We start from the raw sequence: 17,646 nt of genomic DNA, 5'->3' as shown, positions 1-17,646 counted from the left end.
GGCCAACTCTCTGCGCTGAGCTCCTCGTGGCGATGCCTCATCCCCATCCCCTCAATACTCAGTCCAACCAGCTGGGGGAGGGGAAGAATGGGACTGCCGTTGCACTCGATGCTTTCCTGAAACCACGCGTACTCTGATGTCGATTTCCTGGCAGCTGAGGTCAACCTTGGATGTGTTGCTGAGACGGGCCGGACTGAAATCTTTTGAGCAGATCATCCACCAATTCATGATGAAGGAATGCGGGGACCACAACTGCCATGTCGACATCAGGTCTGTTGCCAACAACCGCACACATGTTTGTATCTGTGGGGGGGGGCTTGATGTGCGCGCTGACTCCATGAGAACCGCCGAGAGTCGCAGGGGAGAGTGGAGAGCAAGATATCAATGCGAGTTCCCGTCCATAGCTAACCCCTGGAGCTTCTGATCTTCTCGTGCCCACCGATAGTCCCGATCAAGAGTACGTTGCCGCCGGAAGCACCGACGGAGCTGTGTATATCTACGACCTCACAACCGGAACCTGCGCGGCCGAGCTCCATCACAAGCGGTCGACCAGGGCTGTGTGGTGTTGCAGTTTTTCGAAAAACGGAAGGTAAGCTCGGCCGGTCGGCCGGTTATGGTTTCGACAGAATGGAGCGGAGCTGGGGAAGGGGCCGCATCGACAATTCGGCGTCGCGTGCTGGAAGCAATCGGATTCCATGTGAATGAGCCAATGGCGCCCTTGCTCTCCTCCCCCCCCCTAATCCTTGCGGCTACCTTTCTTCTTTCGATCTTCTCTCCGCAGGAGTCTCATGTACACAGGCGACGACTCTCTCATCTGGCGATACGACTACATCCCAGACTCGACGCTGAAATCGTGGGCACAAGGTATGGCAGAGATCGAGAGCACCGTGAAGGCCCAAGCCATCAAAGAAGCTAAAGAAGCCAAAGATGCCAAAGCAGCTGGCATGGCCACCACGGGACCATGACGGCCGACGATTTGTGGAGAACGAGAAAGCTGGACACTCTCGACGATATCACAAATGTAATTGGGTGCCACATGGATGCCGAGGAGCCGAAAATAGACATTCCAACATACGATTGACGTGAAAGTGAATCCAGTAGTCGCAGCATTCGCATATGTGCGCTTCGTCATATTCTTTTGTCTGGTGGCAATCGCGTGCGATTACAGAAACCAACTCTGGATCTAAGATAACAGGCATAGATAAGCAGGGGTCTAAAAAATACGGTGAGATGAGTGTAAAAGGTGGGCATAGGCACGGAGGATGGATGTGTTGTAGTGAGGAGAGCAGGGTAGGGCCGACAGAGTATGGTAGGCAGAGCATGGCAGAGGGAGCGGGCGCTGGCCGGAGCAAGAGACCGCAAGAGGCGAGCAAGCACTGAAACAAGAAAATAAGTTGGGTTGGGTCTGAAGAAAGCCGCGGGAATAAGATTCGGGCTTGGCCGGGCCGCATTGAGTCTGGCCGGGCAGCATTGAGTCTGGCCGGGCAGCATTGATGTTACTCGACAGAGTAGCCGATTAGAACAGCATGGCGGCAGCAGCAGTCAGGGCCGCGATGGCAAAGCCAAAGGCGGGAGCAGAGGCAACGACACCCGAGGAAGCTTTGGGGCTGGCGCTGGCGCTGGCCGAGGCGGCCGAGCTCGAAGCGGCGCTGGCGGAAGCAGTTGCGGGAGGCAGACCAGGGGTGGCCGAGCTGTTGCAGTCACCGCGAATGACAAAGTTCTTGAGCACCAGCTTGGCGCCCTGAGGGTGAAGGTTGACGAGGGTCAAGTCCTTGGCGTGCTGGAAGTCATAGGGCTGGCCAACGAGGTTGGTGGCAAACAGAGACAGGGGCAGACGGAGAGTCTGGAGCTGGCCGTTGGGGGTCAGGAGCGAGCTGAGCAGGTGGTACTGGGAGTCTGTGGGGAACGGAGACCAGGAGTTGAAATGGGGGTTAGAACCAGTCACCAAAACGATGCTCGGGCGGCTGGAGATCACTTTGAGCAGCACGGAAGGCAGCGAGAGGCTGGGAGTGACGTCCAGAGGTCACAGGCTCGTCAGTCCACTCACCGACATGGCCAGCGCGGGTCAGGCAATCGGCGGACTTTTGGGTCAGGGTGATGTTGAAGTCGATGCCGGGGTCGGCGATGATCTCGAGCTCCATGGAGGTGTAGGTGGTCAGGTCGGAGCAGATCTGGGGGTTCTGTTGGTGGTGAGGGAAGCAGGCGGGATGTGTTGCAGTCAGTTTGGGTGCCATGAGTGGCCAGAGTGGCCATGCCGGTGGATGCAAGCCAAAGGTAAAGCCAAAGGTACAAGCCAAAGGTAAAAGCCAAAGGTAAAAGGCAATGGAAACGATACTCACGAACTGGGTGAACCTGGGTCACGGGAAAGCCCCATCGACCAGAACGAGACAAGACAGAGATGTGAGCAGGAGCATTCCAGCTCGGTACGGCAGGCGGTGCTCCATGAAGGCGAGAGAACTCTCTGCTGGAGAACCGGACGGGGACAGCGGCAGGACACATTGGCCGGACATGGCAGCAATCAGCGGCATAAAGCTCACCAGTAGTTGTAGGTCGGGGCAGTGCCGGGGTGGGTGTCGAGCTCGGCGCCGGTGGTGAACAGGCTGTTGTCGAAGCCGGCGACGATTTCCATGCCGCCGCTGGGAGGAATGTTGACGGTGGCACCGACAGCACCGGCGATGCCGCCGCCGTTGGTCTTGTAGTTGCCCTCGAGGACACGGTAGTGGTAGTCGTCGATCAGGTCATCGGGGGTGCAGGTCTGGGCGGAGACGAAGCCGGCAGAGAGGGCCAGGAGGGCGGCGACGGCAGAGAGCTTGATCTGCATGGCGAAGGAGAGGGGTTTGGAGCAGGCGGGCGAAGGAGATGAGAGCAAAGGAGATGAGAGCGAAGGAGACGAAAGACTGGGAGAAGAAAAGCGGCCCAGGGAGGCGATGCGCCGCTTTTGGTCCGAAGCGCCGCGTGTGTCGCCGCGCACAGAGTCACACGGCCGCGGAACGCATTGTACATGGGTGTACACTGGCCAATACAGCGGCGTGTCCTTGTGCGCTTTGTGTGGCGTGTGTTGTGTGTTGTGTGTTGTGTGTTGTGTGTTGTGTGTTGTGTGTTGTGTGTTGTGTGTTGTGTGTTGTGTGGAGGGCCAAGTTGACTTCATGATGCTCGTCATGATGCTCATCATGATGCTCGTCATGATGCTCGGCATGATGTTGGTCGCGTCGCATTCCCAGACCCACTCGTTCGGCGCCCTGGCAATCACGACAGACACACCGGGTTGTCGTCGATAGAGTACACCCGCAGTTGCGGCAGGTGGGCGAGTGCTGGCGGGATGCTCGCGAAGCGGTTGTTGTCGAGCTGGAGATTCCGCAGAGAATGCAGCTCCCCGAACGAGACCGGCAGGGCGTCGAGGCGGTTGTTGCGCACGCTGAGGACCTGCAGTCGTCCGAGACAGCCGATCGAAGAGGGCAGAGTCGACAGCATGTTCATGTCGAGGTCCAGGTGGATGAGCTGCGGCAGCTTGCCGAGCGACTCGGGCAGGTCCTGCAGCCGATTGTGGCCAAGAAACAGCTCGCTCAGGGAGCAAAGTCCAGATGCAGACTCGGGCACGGTCGTCAGGCTGTTGTGGACGACAGAGAGATGGCGTAGCGAACGCAGCTGGCCGATCGAGTCTGGGAGCGAAACGATGCAGTTGTGGTCGAGGGCGAGGCGCACGAGGCTCGGGAGCTTGCCCAGCGAGTCCGGCAAATGGGTCAGTTGGTTGTGCTCCAGGACCAGCACAGTGAGCTGCGATAGGCTGGACCAAGAGTCGGGGAGCTGCGACAAGTGGTTGTGGCTGAGATCGAGCTCGACCATCGACACCCAACCGCCGATCGAGTCGACAAGACCGTCGAGACAGTTGGACGAGAGCTGAAGTTCCTGGAGTGCAGCGAGTCGGCCGATGGATGACGGGAGACGGAGGATGGAGTTGGAGTGCGATATCCACTTTGTGAGCTGAGTGAGATTGCCGAAAGTGGCTGGCAAGAGCGTCAAGCGGTTCTGTGAAATGTTGATGTGCCGCAGCTGGGGCAGCATGCCGATGGAGTCGGGCAGCGACTCGATCCAGTTGTCGCTGAGGTCCAAGTATCTGAGGTTGGAGAGGAAGCCGATGGAGAGTGGAACGGCGCGCAGGGCGTTCAGATTGACGATCAGGACCGAGAGAAGGCGGAGGTTTCCGAGGGACTCTGGCAGCGACTGGAGCTGGACCAGAGTGATGGTGAGGGTATGGAGCGAGGCAAGGTTGCCGATGCAATCGGGGAGCGAATGGCATGAGCCCGTGTCGTATAGAATGCGGAGAGCGGTGGGCTGCACTGCCGCAGACGAAGCTGGAAGGGAGGCGACAGATCGGATGGCCGATGCGACGGTGGGATGGACGGATGAGCCGTTGAGCCACCGGCTGAAGAAAGACTCGTGGTTGCGGCGACAGAGCGCCATGGTTGAGGCAAAGATTGGAGGATGGCCGACGGCCCAGGCCCAGAATCCGTGCTCGAGGGCGTGCGGGACGGTGGTGGTGCGATGCAGGAGATGGTCGAGGCCAAGGGCAAGCAGACGCTCGCCATCGCGTCGGTGCTGTTGAAGAGTTGAGGATGGATGCGAGGCATGAGCGGATGGGCCGTGGTTGGGATGGAGAGGCTGCTTGGCGGCCGAGGACGGATCCCAACCGAGCTGCAAAGGCAAGTCGGCGACGGGATGGCAGAGTAGCAACGCGATGCACTTGCGCCAGCCAAAGGACGAGCGGAAGCGGACATGGCAAGTTCTGCTGATGAGAAGCAGCTTTGAGAGGATCTCGACGGTGACGAAATCGGAGAACACGAGGATATCGAGGATATCGATGGTGGTGGTGGTGGTGGTGGTGGTGGTGGTGGTGGTGATATTCATTGTGGGTGATGGAGGGGCCATCGAAACAGATGCGTGTTGATGGACGATACAGAATCATGGCATGCCTCTCCCAGCCAGCCGGATCGAATCACCTCAGCCAGCCGGATCGAATCGCCCAAGCGCAGCACACACAGACTGCGGCGGAGGGCGGAAAAGAAAAACGGAAACGCCCTCGACGGCGACGTGTGCGCCTGTGTGCGTTCGTCGGCCGTGTCGCTGCGTGGGCGTGTCGCTCTCGCGCGGGTCTCGCCACGGGTGCTCGGGGTGTTCTCGCTGCGGCCTCGCTGCGGCCTCGGAGTGGCCTCGGTGTGCGTTCTCGCCGCCTTCTGGCTTGTTCTCGCCACCAACCCGCTCTCGCCGCCCTTCTCGCCGCCGTGGCCTCCGCCGTCGCCCCGCCCCCGTCCGCCGCCCGTTTCGTTGTCTCTGCCCCCCACAAGAAACACCAAACTCGCTCCGGACCGTTCTCTTCCACGCTCTCGACCACGTCAACCCGAGTTTCCTCCTGCACCAAAGCAGTTTCACTTTGTAAGTGGCCTCCGCTGCCGCGAGTGGCATTCCAAACACTCGTATGTAAACGCCTGGCTCGCCATCCCTCCCATTCCCCCCATCCCTTCTTCTCCCTTCCTTCGTCCTGCCTGCTCCATGCTGTCGTCGTCGTCGTCGTCGTCGTCGTCGTCCTGCAACTTGTCTATGCCTGCAACTTGTCCTGCCTGCAACCTGTTCTGCAGCTTGTCCATGCCTGCAACCGTGGCCGGTCCAATGGCCGGGTATAGACAAAGCTGCAGGACATGTCCTCTTGTGGGAGCCCTGGCTGTCGAATCCTTTTTTTCTGCTTCTTCTCTTGCCTTTGGCGGCCAATCTGCCGGTCTGCAGGCTCGGCCTGCGCCGCCTTTCTCCCAGTCCCTGAATGGCACCTGCTTTGGCCTGTCGAAGCTGTATCGCTGGCGATGCTGCTGCATGACAGGACCTCCAGCAGCCGTGCGAGACAAGACTCCCCGGCAGCTGCAAGTCCCCAGCCAGCCGATGCCTCTTTCCGTCGCTGCCCTGGGCGGCAGGCGGCAGCGCTCGCTGTGGACAGGCCCTGCCAGTCTTTCTCCCTCTTCCGCCTTGGCCCCATTGTTTGCTTTTTGGCCTGATGGTCTGCAGGGGTCAAACAAATTTTTTTTGTTGAGCCGCACTCCCCTCTCTCTCTCTCTCTATCTCTCTCACCTTGACCTTCTTTCTGCCTCCTCCTCCTCGTTGTTGTTGTTGCTCTCCTGTATTCCCCTTCCCCTCATCGCTGCCATCGCTCCGATCGCTATCCGACTCTGCCTCTCCCAATCGTCGTCTGCTACTCAATCCATATCTCACCATATCGCATCATATCTCATCAAATCTCATCCAAACGACTGATCATCTGCAATCTCCGTCCTACGATCCCACTTCTCCCTCTTTCTCCCTCTCGCTGCAGCTACTATGACCGAGCCCGCCTCGCCCGACAACCAGCGTCCCTTAACCAACGCTGTTCCCGGCACCCATCCCTCGCTCGGCCGTCCCGGCCACGAAGACCACCAGGACCACCTAGCCAACGGTCAATCTGCTGGAGGCCAGCCCAACGGCGTCCATCAATCCGAGCCCGAGCAGCTTGTTCTGCCCCTGCCTGAAGCCCCCGACCAAATGTACCCGTCCTCGATCTATGCACCGCCCATGCCGTCGGCGTACCCTGTGGCCTGGCCCGATGCCACTGCCCAGGACGGCTCCGCCCAGCCCGGCCAGCCGTCGGCATACGCGGGCCTTCCCCCGATCTCGAGCCAGTCGATTGCGCCTTCCCCGCACCATGCCAGCGCCATGGCCACTCCGGCCTACTACAACCCCTACCACACGGCCCAGTACGCTGCCCAGCCTCAAGCCGCTGCCAGCCACCAAGTCATGCAGACCGCCCAGCAGCGTCTGGCCTCGCCTCCAACCCAGACAACGTCGCCGCTCTCCCACACGCCTCCGGCCATGCACCCGCAGGTGGTAAGCACCACACTCGTCCGGACGCTGCCTTCTCCATGTCTTTTATGCACCCATCCGTTGCACATGCCTCACAGTCGCCGCTTGCGCTTACCCCGTCTCCTTCTGCGGCTCCCCAGCACCAGGGCTCCATGGTCAACGCTCTCTCCCACAACCCGTACGGCCATCCGCAGGGTGCGCCTCAGCCCCAGTACTCGTACTATCCGTACCAGTACTACCAGCCCACTCACCCCTCGGCCATGCCCTCCCAAGTCCATCCCCACCCTTACCACCACGCTCCCTTTGCCACCTACCATCCCTATGCCCACCCTTCCCCCGCCAGCACCCCCGTCATGTCCTATCGGCCCCCCGTCGTCGGGTCCAACCGCAGACGGAACACCTCGGACGACATTGGCGCACGCACCCCGCCCCCCAAGCGCCGCGACCGCACCTCGTCCACCCCTCTCCCCCCGCGCGAGGGCGTCTACGAAGCCACCTACTCCAATGTCCCCGTCTGGGAAATCGTTGCCAACGGCGTGGCTGTCATGAGAAGAAGAGTCGATGGATACGTCAACGCCACCCATCTGCTCAAGGTGGCTGGCATCGAAAAGGGCCGGCGAACCAAGATCCTGGAGCGCGAGATCCACGGCGGCGAGCACGAAAAGGTCCAGGGCGGCTACGGCAAATACCAGGGCACCTGGTGAGTCTCTTGTCCTGCATCTTGATGGACAGGATCCTGCATTTGGGTCAATTCACTCGGTTTCGGCTTGGTGCTGACCCGCTCCGCTTTCCTTTCTCCCCCCTCTCGACCTGCAGGATTCCCCTGGATCGAGCGATCCAGCTCGCCCGAGAATACAGCGTTGAAGAAGCCGTCCACGAGATTTTTGAGCAAGTCCCCACCCACTCTTGAATAGCATGACCTCTCTCTGCCTCAGACCACCAAGGGTCCGCTGCCGCATTCCAGCCCACCCTCGAGGGCGACCTTTCTGAAACGACAGAGGGACAGCCGTTACGATCTACTGGCCCATTTGGATCCCGTGTCCCTTTCAGATTTCGTGTCTCGTTCAAATTCTGTGTCTCGTTCAGATCACATGTCTGCCCCCTCCCTTCTACATCTCTTTCTCTCGCTCTCTGCCCACCGCCACCGCCTCGGCCACGACTGCACCCGTCTTTGCCTCGCCACTTCAGCACCTTGTCGTGAGGGGCTCTGTTATCGTACAATAATTTGACATTGATCGCCTTTGTTCTTTGGCTACGTTTTTTCCCCCTTTCCCTCAATATCTCTCTTTCATTCTTTCTATTTCTTCTCCTTGTAGCTCCTGCTCCTTCCATCCAGCTCCCCTCCCTCCCTCGCATGCGCTCACCCGTGCGTTCCAGCCCGCTCCGCCCCCGCGCCTGGGTGGCCACCGATATCCATCCACCCAGTCTGCATGCTCGTGAATCCTGAACTTGTTCCATAGCTTGTCATTCTCCTTCATATTTGTTGTATAGCGTGTTTCGGACAGCATCAACGCTGCTTCCCTCCTCACCCACTTCCAAAACACGATCAATTTGCAGTGACTCGAGTGGATATGTGAGAGGGGGTAACCGATCGTCAACGATGGCATCCCATCACATCTTCCTGCCGATCCTCCCACCCTTCCTCGAGTCGCTTCGGTGTTCACATCCAACTGGCTCCCAAGAGTGATCTGAAACGCTCGGACCATTCGCTCAGTATCCGAGATAAATCTGGTGGGAGTTTTGCTGTTCACAATCGTCGAGCATGGTGTTCATCAGCCGTAGTCATGAGCCACCAGCGAATACAAAAGGACATCACTACCCTTTACATTGATAATATACTGAATGTCAAACGCAACACAATATGGCGATTGCCGCTCAACCATAAAACTCTGCGAGCGCGTTGCTTGGTATCGACGCAATAGGATTTGGTTTTCATTCAAGCTTGAATGCCTGTTCTATTCCGACAGGACTGCTGCCAAGGGAATCTTCTTTTGGAGTTCAATTATCGAATCCCAAGCACCTTGAGACTGTTGATGGCGTATTCGTGGCCCTGGTCAGCCGACTTGCGGTACCAGAATATGGCGGCGTCAACGTCTTTGGGGACGCTCCAGCCGTTTTGATAGAAGATGCCAAGATGGAACTGTGCGTAACGATTTCCTTATTCAGCCGATTTGCGGGACCATTCGAATGCCTTGCGAGGATCCTGGGAAACACCTTCCCCACTGTAGTAGCGCTGTCCAATCCACCGTCGGCAGCGGCCTTATAAAACTGGGCTGCGAGCTTCCAATCTCCGTGGCGGACAGTCAGACCATCCGAAATGAACTTGGCCGCCTCGAGACAGGCTGCTGGGTCGCCTCGCTTGGCACGGGAGACCAATTGACTGGACAGATGTGGAGCATCGGCAATGTCGTCAAAATGGAGCTCATCAAGATGACTGGACTGGGGCGGAGAGCGGCTGGTATCGATGCCGCTGGCCTGAACAGCAACATGATCGGCGGCCGGGAAAGCCGGTGGCTGTACAGGACGGTCGTATGGTTTGAGGGCGACAAGGATGTCCGGGAACGAGGGTCTGTCTGTGGGTTCGTGGGCCCAGCAGCGGTCGATAAGAGCCCAAATGTCGTCTGGGATGCCAGGGAACTGCTTGGGACGCTTGTGTTGGAGTAGCTGGGATATGATCTGGGCTTGCTTCATCGGAGCATTGTCCTTGGTGACCCAGGACTCCTTACCATCGTTGAGCACCTCGTACATGGTCATGGCGAACGCAAAAACGTCAGTATTCTTCGAGGTGCCGGCTGGCTCATCGTCCAGCATCTCGGGCGCCATATAGCCTGGGGTGCCGCCAGAAGAGCTGGAGACCTTGACTCATGCGGCTGATGCAGATGTGTGTTTCGTTCGGGAGAGGCCAAAGTCGGTGATGACCGAGTTGAATGAGGCGTCCAGGAGGACGTTGACGGCTTTCAGATCGCCGTGGACAACTCTGTTGCCGTGGAGGTAAGACATGCCCGCGGCGACTTGGTAGAGGAGTCGGAGTTTCTCCTCGACGGAACGGGGGTTGCTTGGATCCGAGACAAACTTGAGGAGGGTGTCGTTGGGCATGAACGGCGACACCATGAACGGGTGGATGGACTTGCCGCTGGCATCCTTGTCACAAGCACCAAGCAGGGGCAGGATGTGTGGATGACTGAGACGATGCCAGATGCCAATTTCCCGCTCAAAGTAGACGAGCGCCTGGTCATTGAAGCGGGAATGAAGCCTCTTGGCGGCCACTCTGGTCCCGTAGTATGAGGCCGTGAACACCTCGCCAAAGCCGCCACTGGCGATGGGTTCGGTTGACCAGTCCGTGACGGCCTCAAATGCGATTTTCCAGATCGGATGCTCAGTTGCCTGGCTTGCCATGCATGTAGAGGTACAAGAAGACGAGAAGCAGGCCGCGGGTGGTGGCGGAAGACGAGGAAAGCGATGTGGCAAAGAGTGGGCAAGGATGGGATGAAATCCCAAGTCATGCCACACGGTATCATCATTGATCGGGTCCACCTCACTGAATGATCCCAAAACGCGTCGCCGAACCGCATGAGGCTGTCTGGGCGACTTCGGAATACTCGCGAGCACCATCCAAAGCAGGGACTTTGCCTGGTCATGTGGTGCACGCGCATTTTCTCCCCCCCCCCGCAGGCCGTTCCCCAAAATGCCCCCCCCCGACTCCGCCTCCGACTGCTGCGGAAACAAAAACGGCCTCTGTTCCCTCGACATCCCTCCATCAGCCTTCCTCGTCCACCGACCGAGATCGAGGAATAGCTAGACCGCCACCATGCCGTCGTCCAGTGACCCCGTCATCGTCTCCTGCGTTTCCACGACCCTTCCGCTCTGGCCGCACCAGTCCTATCCTCCTCCTGGCCATGTCACGCGAGTGAGACTGAGGAAGGGTGGCAACCTCGCCGAGGCTCTCCTCAGCCAGCTCAAATCGCAGGAGATGGCATTGGAAGCCCAAGCAGGCGACATTGTCTTGTTCCACGCAAGACAGACCCGCTCTCCGAGCTTCAACTTTGATTACTATGCCATGACAGAGCCCAATGTCCAATACCGGTTCAGAGGTAGGTTTGCGAATCGTTCGGCTTCGATACGAAACGCCTGACCCAGCGGGACTGAACGGCGCTTCGCAAAACTTCCACCTGACGATCCACTCCACAGTTTTCACAGTGAATGTGCTGCTCTTTGACGGCCAAGCCTTGAAGGTCCGGGTCGAGGAAACCTCAAATGTAGCGGCCCTGAAGCAAGCCATAGCCAAGGTGACTGGCCAGGATTCGGACAGGTTTGAGTTGTCATACAACAACAAAGCCATCCACGCCTCGGCCAGGCTCTCCGACCTCGGTATCACGGATGGCCCCGTTATTCAATCCCGAGAAATGTCAGGTAACGATTGGGAAAATCGAGCAGCTCACTCTTGGATTTGGACTCACCTTCATCCTATTTTTCTTTCAGAAAACTCGATTCGGCTCTGCGTTCAATATGGCGACAGGAGCATAGTTGTAGACATGCTCAAGACGGACCCTATAACCAAGCTTCAAGACTGTATCCGAGCCCAGACTGGAATATCAAATGTCGACCAGGGCCTGAGGCTGTGGGGCCAAGCTCTGGATACCACAGGAACTGTGTCTGGAAGCGGTCTCAGTTCTTTGTCCCGTGTAGAAGTGTATTATCGCAACGTAAGTGATGGTTCAGCATATATTCAAATTTTCATCAAGACTCTCACCGGAAAGAAAGTTCCTCTCGAGGTCCGAGGAAATATGACCATTTACGATCTCAAATGCAAGATTCAAGAGAAGGAGGGTAACCCACCTGACCAACAACGCCTGATTTTCGCCGGCAAGCAGCTCGAAGATGATCACACAATCGCCGACTATGGAATACAAAAGGAATCCACTCTCCATATCGTTTTGAGACTCCGAGGTGGTGGTGCGATGGTGGACTTTGTGGACGTTTCCGATTCGACAATTCGTCAAGTACAAGAATGGTCATCGGAGGCCCCACGTTGGCGATATGCAACAAATGGGATGAACTTGGAGGGAAAGTGCGACAATGCCAGCTGCGGAGCGTACAAGCAATGGGTCATTCTCCAGGTTGGCTTCAACGACGTTGATTTCTTTGACGAGGACGACAAGAACAAGATCCCGCCCTGTCCCATGTGCAAACGATATGTCAAGCCAGTGACGGCCGCCTTCTCAAACTGCTCGTGGCGTTTCTCTGGTATGAAGGCAGCCGGAGATGTGGTTAGTCGCAACTGGGAGCAAGTTGGCGACAACTATACTCGATACAATCCCACAGACAACCAGTCGAACGTCATCGAGTGGAAACGTCTCCTCTTCGAAGTGATTCCTCTTGAAAAAGGGAAACCGGACGGCACCTGTGCCATCTGCTTTGAGAAGGGCTTGACCCCGGATCTCGAGTGCGGTCACAAGTTTCATAGCAAATGCATCGATCAATGGCTCATCCACGACAAGAAATGCCCTTGCTGTCGCCAGAGAGTGAACAAAGCCTGATGTTCCAAGCCAAGTCAGTCGTTAGTTTATTGAGGATTGTTTCATGCGGTATTGCTCAATGTGCTTTGATTCAAACAGCAAGGAAGATGTCCGTCTGTATCATGGCGTGTCCTTTGCACAATGAAGTTGATTCAAAACATCACTGTTCACATGCAACGACATGATTATTTGAAAGAGGGATACAAAGGGAACTGATCTGGGAAGATAGCAATAGCAGAGGCGGATGGATGGGGGCAGAAGATGATATTCCACCAGGGCCCACTTCATGAAAACCACTGGTCCGAGCGAGCTCGGATGATCACAGGTAAGGCGAAAGGGGACCGGTCATTTTCCAGGAGCTCCTCGCAGTGTCACTTGAGTGGAAATACCGAATCGCTATCCGTTTTCACGGGCACCCTATAGCTTCGATGGCTTGTATCGTACTCACTATTCATGGCTGTAGGACGAGCATCGATCGTCGGATCCCGCCCACTCGCTGGTTGAATCATTTCATCATTTCAATGTTGTCAGTTAGCATCAGCAATGCATTTATTGAATGAATTGAATGTCAGACATGACATGAATCGGCATGGAAGGGAGACCCGTGTGCTCGACAGACTTGATTGATTGGAGCTCGTGTCCCCAGGGCTGCCAAAGGATACTGGGAGGAACTCGAAATCAGGACGACCGGCAGAGAAACCCGAGATTGACGGCAGCATCTTGCTCTCCTTGTTCTGCAGCCCTGCGGCACCAGACGATGGCAGTGTCAATGTCCTTGGCGACACCTTCGCCGTACTCGTAGCAGTTGGCGAGCCAATACTGTCCATATCGATTTCCTTGCTCGGCCGACTTGCGGAACCATTCGGCTGCCTTGACGTAGTCCTGGGCGACGCCGATCCCATCGTAATAGCAAAAGCCAACCATCCACTCGCCATACGAGTTGCCCTTGTTGGCCGATTTGCTGTACCATTCGAATGCCTCCGACTCCCCACCACCGGAACTATATAAATCCCCGATCCACAACTGGCTGTCGCTGTGGCCGTCGTTGGAAAGTTGCTCAAAGATGCTCGCTGCTTGTCCCGATTCCACCTGGGCTCCGAATCTGTTGATCAGACACACAGCCTTGAGATGCTTGCACAGCCAGTCACGATCCGATCCGAGCTGACACAGCTCAAAGAACGTGCGGGATGCGGGCGAGTCGGATGATTTCAGTGTGTAGTTCCAGCCACAGGCCAGGCCATTATCTTCGCCGAGAGGGAACTCGTCTGACTTGTTATCGCGGATGATCGCGATTCCTCGCTGCTTGTCCTGCTGGGTACCCCGGCCAAGATAGAGCATCCATCCAACCATATGGGTGGCGATGGGCTTGTGGACTGGGCTGTTGGACTGGGTGCTGACCTCCTGCCAGAGGTGGAAGGCAGTTTCGTCGCTCTGTTCGACGCCATGACCGATGAGTGAGAACCAGCCCCGAAGGAACGCAATGTCGAGTTGGCCATCATCGCATCCCTGATCAGCGGCTTTGGTATACCACTCGATGGCGGTGTTGAAATCTCGATCGACACCTTCGCCGCCTTCGTAGCATCGACCGAGTCCAACTTGAGCCTGAGGCAATCCACTCTCGGCAAGGTCTCGATACAATTCAACAGCTTTGGTGCGGTCTTGGTCGACACCGGTGCCATCGTGATAGCAGCCAGCCAGATGGAACTGTGCGATTCGATGGCCTGAGCGGACTGCATTCTCAAGGTGCTGAAACAATTGCTGATACCGGGCCCTCCTCCTTTCAGACCCATCCTCAACTTGTACTTCCTGATCGATCTCGTGTTGCATGATCTGGGCCAGGAGATACGAGGCAGAGGCGTTTTTCTGCTCTGCCAGAGCAACGAGCCAGGAACGGTCGAGGGTGGCTTGATCATCGCAATGGAGCGAGAGGGCAATCTGGTCGGCAGGGGTGAGCCGAATCCGCAACGATCCATCGGGGCGACGGAGATCAGTCGTCTGACACCAATCGTGGAGGCGAGACATCTTGGAGCTCAGGAGGGGCTGGGCTCGCCGGCAGACGTAGAGAAGGGCTTTGATTGTAGCATAGTCGAGGGCGGACTGGAAGCTGTGGTTGAAGCAGACGACGGTGAAGATATCAGGGCAGCGGTTGTCGGAAGGAGAGATCACATCGAGCGCATGAGGAGAACCGGCGCCAGTTGTCATGGTGCATAATAATGTCGACGGAGTGGAGATCGATAACGACGGATGCGAGACCGTCGACGAAGGAGGACGAAGAGCAAAGCGGATCGGAACCCGGCCAGCGGCAAAGCCACGAACTGAAGCGAGCCACGCCGCACAGGACAGGAACAGCGTGAACGCAACGATCGAGTCGTGATGGCAAGTCGATTGTACACTTTATTCAGAAAAAAAACGGGACAATATAGCCGTTTCCATGAACATGTAGTATGTGCTGTGCTCGCGTCAAGCAAAGCCACAAGAAATAAAACAGATCACTTTGGCAGCCTCCGAGTGAAGACCACCGGTCGCTCTCCGATCTCCACAATCGACCTGCATACTGTGATCATGTTGCGCGCCGCATTGACGTCGCGATTCCACACTGTCCGGCAGCTGGGATTCTTGCAGCTCCTGACAAAGTGGGAATTCGCAACACTGGACGCATCGAGTCCTTCCAACCGAACTGGCTCCAGGCACTTGGAGCACACTTGCGAGGTGTTGAACTCGTTCGTCGAGGCCACCTTGATGCTTCCATGATGGTGATTGGGCCGGCAACGGTGGTGCTCGAACTGCTCAAAGTACCGAGCAAACCGCTGCCTCCGAGGGCTGGATGCATAGCCCTTGCCTTGACGCCATGACGCATTGCCAAAGGCGATCACCACATCGGTCCGTATCGGGGCGTGCTTCAGGACGGCCTTGCACATCCTGTCGACGGCCACTTGGCGCCTCTTGTGGCCCGTGAAGCGATGGTGACGGGCCTTCTTGCCAAGGTGGAAGTCGAGCTGCACTCGCAGCTCCGGTCGCAGGACATGGGTGAGATGGACAAGGAAGGCCTCCGAGGACGACACCTTGGGCGAGGGGGTGGTCGACATCCAGGTCTCGATGCTGAGTCGATACTTCATGGTGTTGTGCCACTTGGTGTTGGACGTATGGCCACACATGTGCTGGTAGTGGGCATTGGAGAATGAGACCACCTCGTCTTGGTGGCCCGGTGCTTGGATGACCGCCGTGAAGATGGAGCCGACTCCAGGATCGATGCCAATCCAAGTGGTGCGATCGGGGTCTGGGTCACCGATGTGGGCCTGGATACGCTGCTCGGCAGTCGGAGGAGGCTCGATGGTCTCGGTGTGATCGGTTCGAGGCACAAACTTGACGAGGCCGATGGTGCATCCAATGCCATCGGTGCTGATCTCGTAGTTGAACAGCTTCTTGTCCCTGACCCGCTCTTGGAAGAGGGAACTACGCAGCTTGAAGCAACTGCGCCAGAGACGATCCTGGTTGTTGACACCGTCCTCACCTTCTTCCTTGAGCATGTCCCTGGTGAGTCCAAGGCGCTTCTTTGGACCCAGGAGTTCCCAGAGAGTGACCGTGTCAATCTTGACATACTTGGCCCTTGCAATACAGAGAGGAACTATCGGGCACACGGCCGGAGGAGTGTCGACGGCGAGCTGCTTGAGGGCCCAGTTGATCCTGGCGGCCAGCTTGTTGATCTTGGACTTGGTGGTGCCGAGCTCCGACTTGGCCGTGGTGAGCCTCTTGTCGTCGGAGGGAATGCCTTGGGCAGTGAGCTCGTCCAGCTTGGCCTGGCGCTGCAGCTCGGTGACTCGGAGGGCGGGCATGTCACAGTCGATCCACTTGTGGACATTGTCGACCATCTTGTCTCGGGCGAGGATTCTCACATGGTGTGAGAGGCGATGGAGGGCCCGGAAGCGGTCCTGGTCGTTGCTGTACCGAAACTCGTCCAGGACGTGGCCAAAGTCTGGATAGAGGAACTCGAGATCGGCCTTGGGTGGAGTCTGCCCTGGTTTCTCGAAGAGCTCGAGACAGACCTCGATGGCTTCGTGCTTATGCTTGTTGGCTGGGAAGACGGCAGCGCAGAAGCGACGAAGGAGTCGCCAGTAGGCCAGGTTGAGGTGGGTGGTGCAGTTGGTGGCATAGGCATTGACAGCGAGAGTGAGAAGCTGACTGCGGGCACCATCAGGCAGACGAGGGGCCGGAGGCAGGTCTGCGTGCCGAGTGGTCTGGTAGTCGCGAAAGGAAGCGACCAGATGCTCGTTGTATTTCTCATTGTCCCCGGTCGGCGAGAGGGCACCGGCCTCGACAATCGTGAAGCATTGGCGAACGAAAGCAGGGGTGGACTTGGAGATGACGGGGACGGGAAGATCCTGCTCGATGCACCGGAGGATGTGCAGGTTGAGCAGCCTGGATGCCTCGAACTGGATCTGGGTCATGGCCTCGACGGTGGCCTGGATCTTGTCGCGGAGAGCGGGATTGAGACAACAGCCATCCATCGTCTGCTTGAAGCAGCTGTATTGAGGGGCCGATGACCTTCCATCCACGAGAGGGACGACAGAACTCTTGAGGGGCCGGTATTTGGGACATTTGCTGGTGTTGCAACGTTCGTGATCGGTGCCATCGCACTGGCGACATCGCTTGCCAGTACTCGAGGAAGTAGATGGACCAGGCTCGGTGGGATCGACATCCATTGGATCTGCAGAAGCAGTGGTGGTGAGCGACGGAGCAACAGACGAACAAGTATGCGTGGGATCAGAATACGAACCAGAGACAGGCTCCGACTGTGACTTGGCTTTCTTGGGCCTGGGTGGCCGAGGCTGGCCATCACCGGCACCCTTACGCTTCGGAGGCATGGGGGCAGAGGATGCTGGATGCCTGCCAGTGGTACTGGTCAGAGCAGAGACTTCTCTTTATCGTACAATGGCGCGATGATCAGATCAAGGCGAGGATGAGGGAAGAAAGTAGCAGGACGAAGGTGTGGCATTTATACCCGAGAGCAGGAACCCGTCTGCGCGGGCTGGTTGGGGAAGCGACCTGTTCAAAAATCGCCGAGAGGTTCAAGCCAGGGATGTGAACGCGAAAATGGCGGCTTGATTGGAGGGAACTCAACCCCAGAAGCGCATCGCTCGCTCAATCAGCCGTGGGAAGACATCTGGAAGCACCCTCCGCACGGCAGACTCAAACAGGGTCACCATCCCGACTCTGAACCCTCGGACGCATTCAGCGCTGCCATCTTCCTGTA

General features: G+C 57.4%; 7 protein-coding genes across 7 annotated transcripts; 3 read left to right on the top strand and 4 right to left on the bottom strand.

Moving 5' to 3' along the window:
• Positions 1-209: 209 nt before the first annotated feature.
• BJ171DRAFT_489975 (uncharacterized protein) lies at positions 210-728 on the top strand. The gene is made up of 2 exons (XM_053109568.1): positions 210-270; positions 446-728. Exons 1-2 carry the CDS (start codon positions 227-229, stop codon positions 591-593), a joined length of 192 nt encoding a protein of 63 aa, XP_052970854.1. The 5' UTR covers positions 210-226; the 3' UTR covers positions 594-728.
• A 788-nt stretch (positions 729-1,516) lies between these two features.
• BJ171DRAFT_577857 (uncharacterized protein) lies at positions 1,517-2,821 on the bottom strand (the record flags this gene model as incomplete). The annotated part of the gene is made up of 4 exons (XM_053113844.1): positions 1,517-1,896; positions 2,048-2,180; positions 2,340-2,352; positions 2,538-2,821. The coding sequence occupies 4 exons, from the start codon at positions 2,819-2,821 to the stop codon at positions 1,517-1,519; spliced, it is 810 nt and encodes a 269-aa protein (XP_052970853.1).
• Positions 2,822-3,104: 283 nt separating this feature from the next.
• On the bottom strand, positions 3,105-4,897 carry BJ171DRAFT_489971 (uncharacterized protein). The gene has a single exon (XM_053109567.1). It carries the CDS (start codon positions 4,459-4,461, stop codon positions 3,247-3,249), a length of 1,215 nt encoding a protein of 404 aa, XP_052970852.1. The 5' UTR covers positions 4,462-4,897; the 3' UTR covers positions 3,105-3,246.
• A 2,335-nt stretch (positions 4,898-7,232) lies between these two features.
• BJ171DRAFT_419417 (transcription regulator HTH, apses-type DNA-binding domain-containing protein) lies at positions 7,233-7,789 on the top strand (the record flags this gene model as incomplete). The annotated part of the gene is made up of 2 exons (XM_053107392.1): positions 7,233-7,579; positions 7,696-7,789. 2 exons carry the CDS (start codon positions 7,233-7,235, stop codon positions 7,787-7,789), a joined length of 441 nt encoding a protein of 146 aa, XP_052970851.1.
• Positions 7,790-8,877: 1,088 nt separating this feature from the next.
• BJ171DRAFT_489966 (kinase-like domain-containing protein) lies at positions 8,878-10,275 on the bottom strand (the record flags this gene model as incomplete). Its single annotated transcript, XM_053109566.1, has 2 exons — positions 8,878-9,735; positions 9,799-10,275. The coding sequence occupies 2 exons, from the start codon at positions 10,273-10,275 to the stop codon at positions 8,878-8,880; spliced, it is 1,335 nt and encodes a 444-aa protein (XP_052970850.1).
• A 308-nt stretch (positions 10,276-10,583) lies between these two features.
• BJ171DRAFT_213184 (uncharacterized protein) lies at positions 10,584-12,466 on the top strand. Its single transcript, XM_053106397.1, has 3 exons — positions 10,584-10,970; positions 11,068-11,289; positions 11,359-12,466. The coding sequence occupies exons 1-3, from the start codon at positions 10,688-10,690 to the stop codon at positions 12,414-12,416; spliced, it is 1,563 nt and encodes a 520-aa protein (XP_052970849.1). The 5' UTR covers positions 10,584-10,687; the 3' UTR covers positions 12,417-12,466.
• Positions 12,467-13,073: 607 nt separating this feature from the next.
• Positions 13,074-14,663, bottom strand: BJ171DRAFT_565222 (uncharacterized protein; the record flags this gene model as incomplete). Its single annotated transcript, XM_053113336.1, has 1 exon — positions 13,074-14,663. Exon 1 carries the CDS (start codon positions 14,595-14,597, stop codon positions 13,074-13,076), a length of 1,524 nt encoding a protein of 507 aa, XP_052970848.1. The 5' UTR covers positions 14,598-14,663.
• Positions 14,664-17,646: the final 2,983 nt, after the last annotated feature.

Source organism: Polychytrium aggregatum, assembly GCF_025602895.1.
Source record: "Polychytrium aggregatum strain JEL109 chromosome Unknown BJ171scaffold_4, whole genome shotgun sequence".
In the NCBI taxonomy this organism is placed as follows: domain Eukaryota; kingdom Fungi; phylum Chytridiomycota; class Chytridiomycetes; order Polychytriales; genus Polychytrium; species Polychytrium aggregatum.
Note: the sequence above shows the minus strand (reverse complement) of the source record. Positions and strands in the feature narration are given on the sequence as shown.